At 61.9% G+C, this 13302-nt stretch overlaps 1 protein-coding gene across 1 annotated transcript in view; it reads right to left on the bottom strand.

Moving 5' to 3' along the window:
* Positions 1–5520, bottom strand: part of ZFPM1 (zinc finger protein, FOG family member 1) — an 80037-nt gene extending 74517 nt beyond the window's left edge. Inside the window, exon 1 of the mRNA XM_033219312.1 lies at positions 5112–5520. Within this exon, the coding sequence (XP_033075203.1) occupies positions 5112–5151 (40 nt within the window). The 5' untranslated portion in view covers positions 5152–5520. The remainder of the gene's footprint in view (positions 1–5111) is intronic.
* Between the last annotated feature and the right edge of the window lie 7782 nt (positions 5521–13302).

Raw genomic sequence — 13302 nt, 5'->3', positions numbered from 1 at the left:
TGAATGGGATCAGGAGCCACTGGGCACCTCCAGGAATACCCAGGGGTATGGTGGCCGGGTGGGCAGGAGCCCCACCAGGGCCCCAAGTGTGGCCGGGCCAGGTCCATGGGGTTGGCGATACCAATCGGCCAGGCAACAGCTGCCTCCAGGAGGAGGCTGTCGATGGCAGATAGGCCAGCGGGAGTATTATTCACAAGCCCGTCAAGCCCAGGAACGTCTGGTTGGCATAGAAACAGGAGATAAGGGGCACAATTAATGGCATCACATTCCCTCCTCCTTTCTTCCCCAACTGACCCATTTAAATCCCCAGCGGTGCTGGATGCCACGCTGGGTTCCTGGTGACCTCCGGGGAGGGGCTGGCAGGGCTGACGGCAGTCCCAGGCCCAGGGAGGGCCCGGATAAGCCTCCCAGGGGACTCCCCCTTGGTGCAGTAATGTCTTAGGAAGGAGGCCATCTGGGGGTCAGCCAGGGCGGGGCTGGGGAAAGACCTCAGAGGGCCTCTGGTCCCAAAGGCCCATTTCACAGATGTGGAGACTGAGGCTGAGAGAGGCCCAGGCGGCAGGGCAGACAGAAGCCAGAGGATGGAGAGAAGGCAGTGTGGTGTTCACGGACACACCCTTAAGGAGCGCAGGCCCAGCCACCTGGGTTCCAACTCTGGCTCCATCACTTGCTTGGGCAAGAAACTTCTCTGTGCTTCAGTTTCCCCAGATGTAAAATAGTGATCAGAAGAGGACCTGCTTTAAGTTAATACACAGCCTGGCACAGAGAGGGCTCTTAAGCATTGGCTGTTATGAATATTATTCTTACTATCAAATGAACATGAGCTGTCTGCCTTCCCTGAGGCCCAGGAACTCGGGCAAACCACAACCGGCTCAGAGGTGGGTAATGGTGTGGGCTCCGGGGTCTGCCAGATCCTGCTGGAATCCAGGTTTAGGGGTGGGGGGCCTCGAGAGTACCTCCCGATCTCTAATTCCCTCTGCTAAATGTGACTTGAGGGCAGGTGCGGTGCCTCATGTCTGGCACCCCAGTGCTTTAGGAGACTGAGCTGGGAGTATAGCTTGTACCCAGGAGTTCAAGACCAGCCTGGATAACATAGTGAGACTCCATGTCTATTTTTTTAAAAGAAAATTAACTAAAAAGAAAAAGAGAAAGGGAGAAAAACGTGGCTGGCATCAGGACTCTGAGATGACAGTGATGGCTTTGCAGCCTAAGCACCAAGCCAGCTGCAGGCACCATTTCCCTCAGGGTGGTGACTGGCAATGGGGCAACTGGGCCAAGGACCAAGTAAGCCAAGGGCAGGACCTGCAGCCCCTGGATGGCAGACACTATCATACCCGTTTTTCCAACAGGGGGAAACTGAGAGCTATGGAAGGCACAGTAACTTGTCTCCCGTGGTTCGGCACCAGGATCAGCCAGGCTGCCAAAGCTCCTTCTTTCCTGGATGCTACCACCCTGGGTCGTGGGCATGGTAAGGTGGCCTCTGAGAGCCTCGACACGCAGGTGCCTCCCACGCATGGAAGGCCACTGTGGATGGCTCTGTGTAGACATCCCACTCATGTTCGTAACACATCACAGAAACCGCCCCATCACCCTCTGGGCCCAACCCAGCCCTCTCTGGAACTGGAACTGGCCCTTGCCAGATGGCACTGCCAGCCCCATGGGTGGGCGTTGGGCTGCTGGGGAGAGCAGGTGGGTGACTTTGAAGCTTGGAGTGAATTAGTCATCCTGTGGCTACCAATAATTTGTTTAATCAAAGTCTGAGAGTGTGTGAAAAGCACCTTCCTCTGAGCTGCGGCAGCTGCCTGGGCTGGGACAGGAGTGGCTCAGGGACGCCCTGCCCTGCCCCACACCCGGGGTCCTTCTGGAAGGCCCTAACCAGCCGGCCTGGGGTTCTGTCTGGCCTGTGGGATCCATGGGCCCTTCCACTGCAAAATGCCCCTGTGGACCCTCAATATCTCCAGACTGACCCAGGGACCCCCACAGCCCTGGAGACCTATTCTTGACTCCATTTTTCAGAGTGGGAGGCCAAGGACCTGCCTGACTCCACCACTCCTGACCTCACTCACACCTGCTGGCACATGCTGGCCCCCAGCCCCAAACTCCTGACCTCACTCACACCTGCTGGCACATGCTGGCCCCCAGCCCCAGGCGCCTCTCAGCCCTTGCTCTCCCCCGACAGCAGTGGAAAACTGAGGCCAGGCCTACAAAGCCAAAGGTCACCCCCTTCCAAGAAGTGTCCCTGACCACCGGATGTGCCCCCTGCTCCCCTTGGCTGCCCCCTCTGCCCCTCTCATTTGCCACTGGGACCCAGGGCCTGTATGCAGTAGTGCTCAGCAAACAGTGCTCAGTCCAGGCAGGTCTGCGGTACCTCCTCACGAGGGCACACTGGCCTCCCCCAAAGCAGCCTGGGTCATGGAAACCACCCTGATTTTTTTTTTTTTTCAAGAAAACTCCAAGCAGTGTACACTTGGTTCTTGCCAGGAACTACCAGCAACGCCATCAGGATTTAAGGGGAAAACACCCTCTCCCTCTGGAGGTGTCAAACCAACCTCTTGCAATGTCTATGAGAAATCGGGGCGGAGTGTCCTCCCCCTTCCCCCTCCTGGCCAGGCGAAGTCAGTTTTCTTTCATTTTGACGGACTGTACCACCGGCCACAGGGGAGGATCAACTTCTTGGCAATTAAGTGTGTTTGGGGAGAAAACTCCCCCAGACAGACCAGCGCAGGGACGCCGGCTCCCCGGCCCCAACCAGGCCGGTTCCAAGCCCCCACTCGCCCCGGTCGCGACGCCCCCGCGCTGTTCTCCAACCCGGCCGGGCCTGGTGGCCAAAGATAAGGCCTCTTATCGCTCTTGGCGATCGCCATCGAGCCGACCGGCCAGGCGCTTATCAGAGCTCACATCGACTCGGGCGGGAGGAAAGCCCAGCGGGCTAGGGGCGCCGGGGGTCCCGAGCTGCCCCGGCCCCGCGCTCCCCGTCGGCGGCCCGGCCTATCGCCTCCGCCATCTGGCCGGCCAAGGCCGCGCTCCCGCCTCGCCCTGCCCCCGCTCCCACGTTTGAAGTTAATAAATGGAAGCGCCTATCGCTGCCACCATCGGTTGCGCGCCTTATCAGCGCGGCACATCTATCTCCGCACGGAACAAAAGGCGCACAGAGGCGCGGGCAGCTGCGCCAGGGCTTTGATGGGGGCGCGGGTGGGGGTGGGCGGCCCGAAGCGCTCGGCCCCCTCCGCTCTGCTCTCGCGGCCGGGCCGCAGGTGAGGGCAGCGGGCACGCACAGGCGCTGGCAGAGGGCGGGCGGGCGCCTCCGCTGGGTGACAATCAGCCTTCGCATCTTAACGTGCTGAGATCTGCCAGGGGGAGGAGGAGCCCCGGGCCGCGAGCGACAGGGAGGGTCCGCGGCCCCGCCTCCCTCGTCCGGGCCCTTCCTCTGCCCCGGTCCCAGGCCGCAACGAGGATGGGCCGCTAGGGCTCACCGTGCACCCGCCGCGGTCCCAGTTCCCAAAGTGCGCGCGCTCTGCCCGCCCCCCTGGGCTGGGCTACGGGCTCTCGCTGGCGCTGGCTGCCTTATCGGCGCTGGAAATCGGTTCCCAACCTGCGATCTCCCTGCCCGAGCTATCTGCATTTCTCATCACAGCGAAACACACACACACCCCAGAACCGAACACAGGCGCTCAGGGGAGGAAGGAAAAAGAAACCAGAGCATAAGCGCGGATCGGGACCTGTGGGTGGTTTTTAATACTTGAGTTGACATGATAGAAGGCGACTTTCGGAAAACAGGTCCCGTTTGCACTGAGGGAGTTGGGTTACGGGAACTGGTTCACGCCTGTGACCCCCGCCTCAGGAGATCTCCTGAGTAGGGAAGCTCCCACAGGCCCCGCGCAAGGGGTCCTGGTGGCAGTGGTTGTGTGGACAAAGGAGGCAGTGCCCGGGCGCCTGCGGCTGGGCAGTGGGCCGGTTTCCGTCGTGGCCTCCTGGCAGGGCTCAGACGACCTGCCCGTCAGGCTCCGGGGAGGCGCCCCAGGGAGGAAGACCTGCGCCTGGGCCCTAACCATGAGGCGCAAAGTTATTATTGGCGTAGGGTGGGGATGGGAGCTTCCTGTGCTCTTGCTCCCTCCTGGCACAGCCCAGAGGCCCAGGCCAGACAGTGGCCCCGAGAGCGCAGTTCTCGTGGGGACACTGGCAATGTGGCGGCGGGGCCGCAACCTCTGACCCGGCAGGGAGCCGGACCAGCAAGAAACTCGGTTGCGTGCAGGGGCGACCCCGGCCTGGGGCTGCGTCCTGGGAGGCCCTTCTCTGACTCAGAGCAGCCCCTTGGGATGCCAGGGGGTACCCGCGGGCATCCGAGGGCACCATTCGTTGCCCATGCCGCCTTGGCTGGGACATTTGCAGGGTCCAGGAGGTGTCACCAGGCAGGCAGGGCCTGGATTCAGGACCCCAGCACTAGGGCATGGGGTGGGGATGTCTGGGGGTCTGGAGCCAAGTGCCTAGGTTGCAGCAGCTGCGCGCTCCCCACTCCCCTGCCCTGCGGCTCTGCGACGGCACCGGTGGGGGTGGGCGCGGGCGGGTCCTTGCCACTTGGCCAGGCATCTCCACGCGGCCCGGGGTGTCCCCTCTCCCTCCCAGGTCTCTCTCCGCTTCTAGATACAAAGCCTGGGAGAGTCAACCGCGCGAGATAAGATCACAATTTCAGCCCGTCCCGACAGAACGATCTTATCAGGACGGGACTTGCAGAATGGAATATTTTAAACTTTATCTGAGCCCAGATCGGGGCCGCCCTATCGCCGCACCATCTCGCAGATGCGGGGGAGGGGCAGGCCGCGAGGGGCCAAGCGCTGCCCGGGCCGCGCCCCCAACAACCCTCCTCTTGGCCTCCGGGCGGCCCCCTCCTGGGCTGGACCCCCTGGTGCCCAAGACGAGACGCGGGGGCCCAGGCCGCCGGCGGAGATTAGATTACGGCGCGCTTGGCACAGCGCGGGGGGCGCGGCGCGGGGTGAAGGTCGCCTGCGCCTGGGGCAGAGCGGGGACGGGCGGGGGCGGCGCTGGCGGCGGGGCCCCGGCGGGGGTCGGGCGCGCGGCGGGGACGGCGGGGACGACGGCAAAGTTTGACTCACGCTTGATCTGCCGGGGGTTGCTCTGTTTCCTCCTGGACATGTCTTCGGCGCCGCGCGCCCTCCCGGCGGCCGCCTCTAGCCCAGGGCGGGCGGCGGCGGGCGGCGGGGGCGCGGAGGGGCCGCGGGGCCGCTCATGCCCCCGGCCCCCGGTCTCCGCGGCCGCCCCGGCCCGCGCCCCCAGCCCGCACGTCCAGCCCCGGAGCCGCTGGCGCCGCCGCGGAGGCCCGAGAGGCCACGGTCCTGCGCTGCGGGTGCGCGGACTGCCCGGCGGGCGGGTGCCGGCTCCTCCGCTCCCGCGCACTCGCCGCCGCCGCCGCTCAGCTTTTCTCAATGGAACCCGCGGGCGGCGAGCGGCGGAGCAGGCGGCCACTGCGAGGGCGCTCCGGCGCGCGGGAGGCGCGCGGCGGGGCGGGGCGGGGCCTGAGCGTTGTCGGCCGCCGCACCTCTCGCCCCGCCACGCCCCCGGAGCTCTGGCCCCGCCCCGCTCCGCCTGCTGGACCCTGCACCGCTCCGGCTCCGCCCCCAGCGCCGCGACCACGCCCCAGCCCGCCAGGCTCTTCACGGCGCTGTCTCCGCCCCCAGCGCTGCGGCCCCGCCCCTGTCCGTCTGGGCCTTCAAGGCACTGGCCCCGCCCCGCTCTAGGCCCCGCCCCTTCCTGGTTCGGCCCTGCCCCAGTCCCCGGGAGACCTCTAGCCTCCCCGCCACGACTCCTCCTTTGCCCGGAGGCCATGTCCCAGGCCCGGCTGGGACTCTGAGACCTATTCGGTTCTGTTATGTTCTGCTCTTCTGCCCCGCGGCACGACATCCTGCGCCCCGCCTCTTGGCGCCAGCTCCGCCCCCAAACCTGACCCGACCTGGTTGGGCCCTGAGACGCCGAGGCTCCGCCCCCGCCCTGTAACTCCGCCCCCAGCCTTTGGTCCCTTCCCAGACCCTTGAGCTCCGCCGCCCGCTCCACGTGCGCAGTGGGGCAGTGATGACCGGCTCGGGAAGCCCGAGGCCTTGACGCTCACGTTTGTCTTGGGCCAGACTTGGGGTGTGGAGCGGATTCGGGCCGGGGAGGGGCTTCCGTCCCAGACTGCGGTGAAAGCAGCACGGGGTCCGCCACCTGCCATAGCCCCAAATGGTGTTAGTCCGCACCTTCAGGACAGCCGGGAGAGCGGGATCTCGGGTCTTCCCCTCTGAGCTCAGACCAGGCTGGAAATCGAGGAGGGGGTGCGGGAGCCGGCAGCCCTGGGCGTTGCCCCTTGGGGCCTCTTTCCTCACCGAGCCCCTCCAGGGCGCCCCGCAGGAGACCCACGAAGGAGGTGCCCACAGCGCCCGGGCCACAGCCCCCTCTCGGAGCAGTCAGTGGTCAGCGAGGTTTGTGGGCGCGGTGCTGTCAGCTCAGGCCTGGAAATGGAGAACCGGGCTGTTGCCCTCTGGGGTGTGTTCATGGCGCCCAAGAGCCCCACCTCATGGAGGCTCGGGGACTTGTTCAAGGTCACGCACTGGGGGTTTGTCCCCCACTCCCAGCTGAGTTGTATCATTTCCTTTTAATGTTCTCGGCCTGCACTTGCTGCCTGTTTCCCCATCCCCATACTCATTAGAAACCGGGGTGAGTGGGCCCAGAGGCAGACAGGAAGGACCCCTCCCATGTGGCGATGAGACCATGGCACAGCAGGTCTGTCACACCACCCGCCAGCCTGCTGGGAGCTCCTGAGACCCCATCTCATGCCAACTTCTGTGACCTATTCCCTGGCTCCAAGGAACGGGAGAAGTGGTCTCCCTCCCTGGCACAGGAGAGTGGCGGGTGGGTAGGAAAGACAAGGGTAGGCCGGGCGCGGTGGCTCACGCCTGTAATCCCAGCACTTTGGGAGGCCGAGACGGGCGGATCACGAGGTCAGGAGATCGAGACCATCCTGGCTAACACGGTGAAACCCCGTCTCTACTAAAAAATACAAAAAACGAGCTGGGCGAGGTGGCGGGCGCCTGTAGTTCCAGCTACTCGGGAGGCTGAGGCAGGAGAATGGCGTGAACCCGGGAGGCGGAGCTTGCAGTGAGCTGAGATCCGGCCACTGCACTCCAGCCCGGGCGACAGAGCAAGACTCCGTCTCAAACAAACAAACAAACAAACAAACAAAAAAAACAAGGGTACGTCACTGGATACGCGTCGCGCCCCCTCTCTCCCGCCCCACCACCATAGACAGACAGGAACACTGAGACCAGGAGGCCAAGAGAGCTGCCCAGGGGCATACAGGTCCTCCAGCCCTTCCTGCTCTCTGCCAGGGTCCAGTGGGCACAGCTTTCCCACCGCTGCTCTCTGGAAGGGGTGGGGCCCATGTCTGATTGGTTCACTCAACCCAGGACCTCTGCCCACGCCCCCACCCCACCCAATGTTTGTCAACTGGATGGAGCCCCTACCTGTCTGGGTTTCCCACTGGACCTCACCTCCTTCCCAAAAGGAGGCCACTTTAGAGTATGTGGACCTGGGAATTAGGGGAGTTCCTGGAGGAGGTGGCCATGGGCTGGCACCTGGGCTGGGTCTGAAGCTCCACGCACAGCAAGTGGCACCCAGGCTGGCGCTGCTGGAACGGGTGGAGATCTGTGTTGGGGTGGATTCTGAGGGTCAGCAGGAGACAGCCATGATCATCCATGACTGATGTCTGTCTAGGCTGCAGGAGGAGATGATGGGATCATTTTGGCTGCTTCTTTGCCTGAGCTGAGATTTCTATGAGCCCATATATAGATGAAAACATGGAGGGACACTCCCAGGGCAGCCAGCGAAGGGGGCCGGCGGCAGGTCCAGACCATAGACTGCTGCCCTAGCTCGTCACTTGCAAGGCCCCATGCAAAATGAAAATATGAAAATGTGGTGCCGCCTGGATCAAACCCCAAAACCCCAGAGCATCAAGGGCAGGATGTTGAGCCCAGTGTGGTGCCCTTCGCAGCTCAGGCCCTGTGGCCCTGCACCGGTCACAGGCCCCTAACCCTGCCAGAGCTGCTTTTGTAGCACATTCCTTCTACACGCTGTCCCTCTACCTGCCCCGGAGGGAGGCATTATTAGAGATGAGAAAACCACAGCTGAGAGGGAAGGCTGCCTGCTGATGTCGAGTGGTAAAGCCGCAGGACCTTGCACACACCACTAAACCCTCAGGGAGGTCATGACGATAGCCATACACTGAGGAAGAGCAACAAGGCATGCTGTCTAGATGATGGCCTGGGGGAGCCCAGAGCAGGAGCGGCCATCTCTGCCTGGGGAAATCAGGGAAGGCTTTCTGGAGGAGGTAACATCCAAGGAGGGCTTTCAGGGGTCCCTGATCAGGTGGGAGAGGAACAGGGTGTGGGGTTGCTGAGACTGTCTAGGCTGAGCCCACCTAGGACCTCCGCCCCCCACCTGCTGCCCATTGTGAACCCTAGTTTCCATCTGCCCCTGCGTGTTCTCGGGGTGTGTTGAGATTCACATCCAGTCACTGGTGGGGACATTGGAACTGCATTCAGGCCGTATGGGGTTCTCCCCTGCTGGCTCCCAGGGAGAGCAGGGCCTGGAACACATAGGAAGTGCTGTCTGGCAGTGGCCTGGAGACCACCTCCCCTCCGAAAACAACCTCAGCCCAAAGAAGACATTTTGGGGGTTTGAGCAGTGAGGGTGTGCAGGGGTGGGCTGCGCCAGTGGACATGGAAGTCCAGCCTTCCATTGCGGTAGAGGGGTGTGAGGGGGCAAATGCCTTACTATGCCTCTACTCTGCCTCAGCCCTGTCCCTCATGCTGGGTTGATTTTGGGGGGAGTTCTCCTGTGCGTTGCTGACCCTGTACATTTGGAGGTAAGGGAGGAGGCACTCTGAGATGGCCTAAGGGTTCCCCACCTCCCAGCCTCCCCTCCCCTTTCCGGGACCTGTGTCAGCATCACCAGCACAGCACTGACTTTGTGCTTCCAGGCTGTGCCAGGTCCATGCCACCTTTGCACAACTGACTGGGGTGGGGGCTCAAGTTATTCCCATATTACAGATGTAGAAACCGAGGCTTGGAGTGGGCCAGTTGCTTTTCCGGGGTCCTATGGCTTGGAAGTGCTGGAACTGGGAGGGAGCCCAGGAACTCTCACTCCAGAGCCCATGTTCTTCACCCTGAATGGGACGTTGGGAAAACTGGGTTTGAGTCCTGGCTCTGCCACTTTCCCTCCGACCTGTGGACTATCAGCCTTGGACCTGGCTCCTCTGACAGGCCAGTGCCTAGCTCCCCCAGCCCAGGAGGGCCGCCGGGGGCTGGGCAGCAGCTGTGGATGGGTGAGGGGCTAATTGTGGCACCACCTATGTGCCAGGCCGACTGTTAAGCTGTGACTCAAGGAGCCACAGAATGTTCCAGAAACTTAAGCTGGACCTTGAAGGATGAGGATGAGGAGGATGCTCAAAAAAGAGTGATGGGAGAGAGAAGGGCATTTCTGGCAGAGAGGGTGAAGGGGCAGAAGCTGGAGGCTGGAGAAGGTGGACCTGGGGCCCCAGCAGCTGCAGGGCTGGTGCACCTGGAGGTCAGGCCATGTGAGGGCCTCGGAACGAGGCTGTGCCCAACTCCTCTGTCTGCTACCCACCACTCCCCACAGCTGGCCCATCACCAGGATCGGTGACTTCACTTCCTTATGGCTCTGAGAGGCCCCTCCCACCCTGCTCCAAACCTTCATCAGCCTCATCTTGCCCACTCTCCCCAACCCTGGCTGGTCCCTGATGGAAGGCTGAAGCCAGTGGGGCCTCCTAAGAGCCATGTGTGATAGCCTCAGGCTCTGCCCTTCCTTCATCCTGGAGCCTCCCTCTATGTGGGTCCAGGGGTCCCTTTTGGCACAAGCTATTGGGCTGCTGGGTGCACCCTTCCCTCTGTTGCCTAGACTGGCCTGCCCACCCCGCCTGAGGGAATCCCCTGAGTGCCCCAGGCAGGCTCAGGCCTTTCTGTCCCAGTGTGCAGGGCAGGCCTAGCTGTCTCCTCTTCCATAGTCAGTCCTGCCCTCCTACAGCAGCAGCCATAGCAGACACTGCCGAGGGCCCTTCTGAGCCAGGCTGCACATTTGCCTATGTCAGCACACTCTGCTCACAGCAGCTCTCTGCAGAAGGAGCTGTCAGAATTCCCATTTGCCAGATTCGTAAACAGAGATTCAGAGAGGGGAAGTCACTTGCCTGAAGCTGCAAAGCAGGGAAGTGCAGAGCAGGGCTCTCCCGGGGACGTGCACACTCTGAAATGCACAGGGGCGGCCGAGTTAGGGGAAGGGGGCCCAGGACCTGTCCTGTGGTCCCTGCCCAGGCCAGGACTCACTTCCCCCACTGCCAGTCATCCCCAGGCCTTGGCGCCGCCGGGCAGCCGTGCCAGGGGCCCATTCTGACATTTGTCAACGCTGGCTCTGTGAAGGGTTTAATTAACTTCCTGTTTCAATGGGGGGATAATGAGTTTTAAACACCACGTGACTCCATAAGGAGGTCAGGCGGCAGCGAAGATGTCAAAATAAATTAAGTTAGGAATCGGGAGGCCACCCGCCGTGGGGGGTGGTCTGGCCGGCTCTGGGATGCTGAGCCACCCTGGGCGGGGGTTCCGCTGCTGTGGCCCCGTCGTCACTGGGGCTGACTCTGGCTTTGGAGATGCGGCTCCGGCAGTCCCACCCTCAGCCAGGGACCCGTCTGATCTATCAGACATCCGAGGACAGCAGAAAGCGGGCTTGGCCCGGGACCACGCTGGACAAGCCCCTCTCCTGTGGGTCTCACAAGCTTTGCCCTCCAAGAGCCAATGGCCAGGCTTTTGCCTGGAGACCGTCCTTGGATATCAGCCGAGAGTGACCTTTTCACACCACTGCCCATCCGTCCCATTTATCCGGTGGGGCAAGGTGATACCAGTGCAGACAGGAAATCTTATCTGGACATTTCTTAATCTCTGAGAGTGTGGGTCACGTACATCACAGATAGCACTCGCTTCCTTCCTCTCTCTCTCCTCTCCCTCCTTTCCTTCCTTCCTTCCCTCCTCCTCCTCCTCCTCCTCCTCCTTCAGGAGTCTCACTCCACCCCCAGGCTGGAGTGCAATGGTGCAATCTCGGCTCACTGCAACCTCCACCTCCCGGGTTTAAGTCATTCTTCCTGCCTCAGCCTCCCAAGTAGCTGGGATTACAGGCACCTGCCACCATGTCCAGCTACTTTTTGTATTTTTAGTAGAGACAGGGTTTCACCTTGTTGGACAGGCTGGTCTTGAACTACTGACCTCAGGTGATCTGCTTACCTCCCAAGTGCTGGGGTTACAGGCGTGAGCCACTGCACCCATCCTCCTTTCCTTCTTTCCATCCACAAATATGTCTGGAGCTCCCAACCCAGGTACTGAGATTAGGCAGTGAACACACACAATTCGTCACTGTGTGTGGTGGACTGTGCCAGGCGGAGGTGGTGGCCAACAGCAGTGAGTGGACAGCGGACAACAGGGCCTCCCATGTGCTATAAATCAGGTGGGGCAGGAGTTGCCATCTGACCAGGTGTCTAGGGGAGACCCTGTAATACTTGGGGAGGGTTTTAGGAGGAGGGCAAAGCCAGCGCGTGGCTGAGGGAGGTTGTGGGCTGCAGCTCAGTTCGCCCGTCTCTGTCCACCTTGGGCTTGACCCTGTGGCCCTGTGACCCACTTCGGTCAGTGGAGCTCCAGCAAATCGGAGGCAAGCAGAGGCTCACAGAGCAGGTGTGTGCACGGCTTCCTGAGGACGCCTGACCTGGGGCCTTGAGGATGAAAAACTGCCTGGAGGCAGGGGGCGTGCAGCCCTGCCCCTGCTGACCTGCTGGTGGGTGGCAGCTGCCAGACTGAGCCCAGGTGAGGCCAGAAGAAAGGCTGCCCAGCCGACCTGTGGAAGCTTGGCCTGTCGTCAGCCCTTCTGTTTTCAGATACCAGCCTGGGGGTATCTGTTAGTGACATGGGCGTGGATGGTGCAGACGAATGCGGGTGAGCGGAGGTAGGGGCTGAGCACAGCTGCGGGATGCAGTGGCCGTGCATCTGGCACCGCCGGGGAAGCTCTTGGCACAGGACCTGAGGCACGACGAGGAGCCGGGAAACCTGTGCGCCGCAGCAAGCTCGGCCCGGGCAGGACCTTGAAAGCGGCTGTGACCTGTGTGGTTGTTCCTAGGCGATGCTGCGGGAAGACCTGTTTGGTTTTCAAGCAGAACTTAGGAGCAATATGTGAGAGCATGGATATGCCAGGCTGGAAGGAAAACTGCCGCAGGTTTCCAGTCTCTCTCATCAGAGAAAGATGCCCCAAGGGAGCCCTGGCCTCAGAGTGAGGAGCTAGTCCAACGTGTGGTTGCAAGACCGCATGTCTGGCCCCAGGAAGACCCTGTTGCTGCATCTGGACATCGGCTTCCGGAATCTGAAGAGCTCGGCCACACAGCAGCCATGGCTGGCAGAGTGGAGAAGGTCTGTCCGTGAAGGTTGAAGGGGCCTTGCTCTGGCGGATGTGCCATGAGATGAGATGGAAGGAGGTGGAGACAACACAGTGTGAAGAGGCCCGGGACCCCACGACCTTCACCAGGCTGGGGAGCGACAGGAGGTCCCTGAACGGTGGACTCAGCCGCCTGAAGGAGAGGACACCAGGCAGGGGAGCGATAGGAGGTCCCTGAATGGTGGACTCAGCCGCCTCGAGGAGAGGACATGCCAGTGTGGAACCAGGCCCCAGGCGGCTGGGCTAACAGTGCAGTCACTGTCAGGGGCAGGACCCAGGGTTCGGAATCACCTGTCTCCTCCCAGTTCCCGACAGGGGCATCGGTGGCGTTTGTCCTATGTCCCGTGCCCTGCACCCTGAGGCATGGGCATGCTTCACTGGAGGAATGACTCGAGGGCCTCAGGCATAGCTGGCCCTATCTACATGTCAAGGCCCTGGGCCTGAGCCTGACGCTGCGATACAGTGAGACTTTTGGGGAGACTTTCGGAGGAGGGAGTGTGCCCTGCATCTGGGTGGAATATAAATAATTTGTGGCCAGAGGGCAATGGTGATGGTTTTAAAACACGGCCCCGGATCTGTGACACACCTCCATGTGGGTGGGGAGACCCAGGCCCCGTCCTGGATTTTGGCTCTGGGACTGCGCAGCCGGAAGGATGTGCAGAGAGCCACACCATTTCGGCTCCCAGCCCAGTCCTCGAGAGGCCGGTGGCATCTGGGTCTCATCTTTCATGGCCTTCGATATTGGAACTCAATCACCATGTTGGGTGGAAGCTC

This window comes from Trachypithecus francoisi, unplaced genomic scaffold, assembly GCF_009764315.1.
Source record: "Trachypithecus francoisi isolate TF-2019V2 unplaced genomic scaffold, Tfra_2.0 Lachesis_group10, whole genome shotgun sequence".
NCBI lineage: Eukaryota > Metazoa > Chordata > Mammalia > Primates > Cercopithecidae > Trachypithecus > Trachypithecus francoisi.
This window is presented reverse-complemented; position numbering and strand designations above follow the sequence as displayed.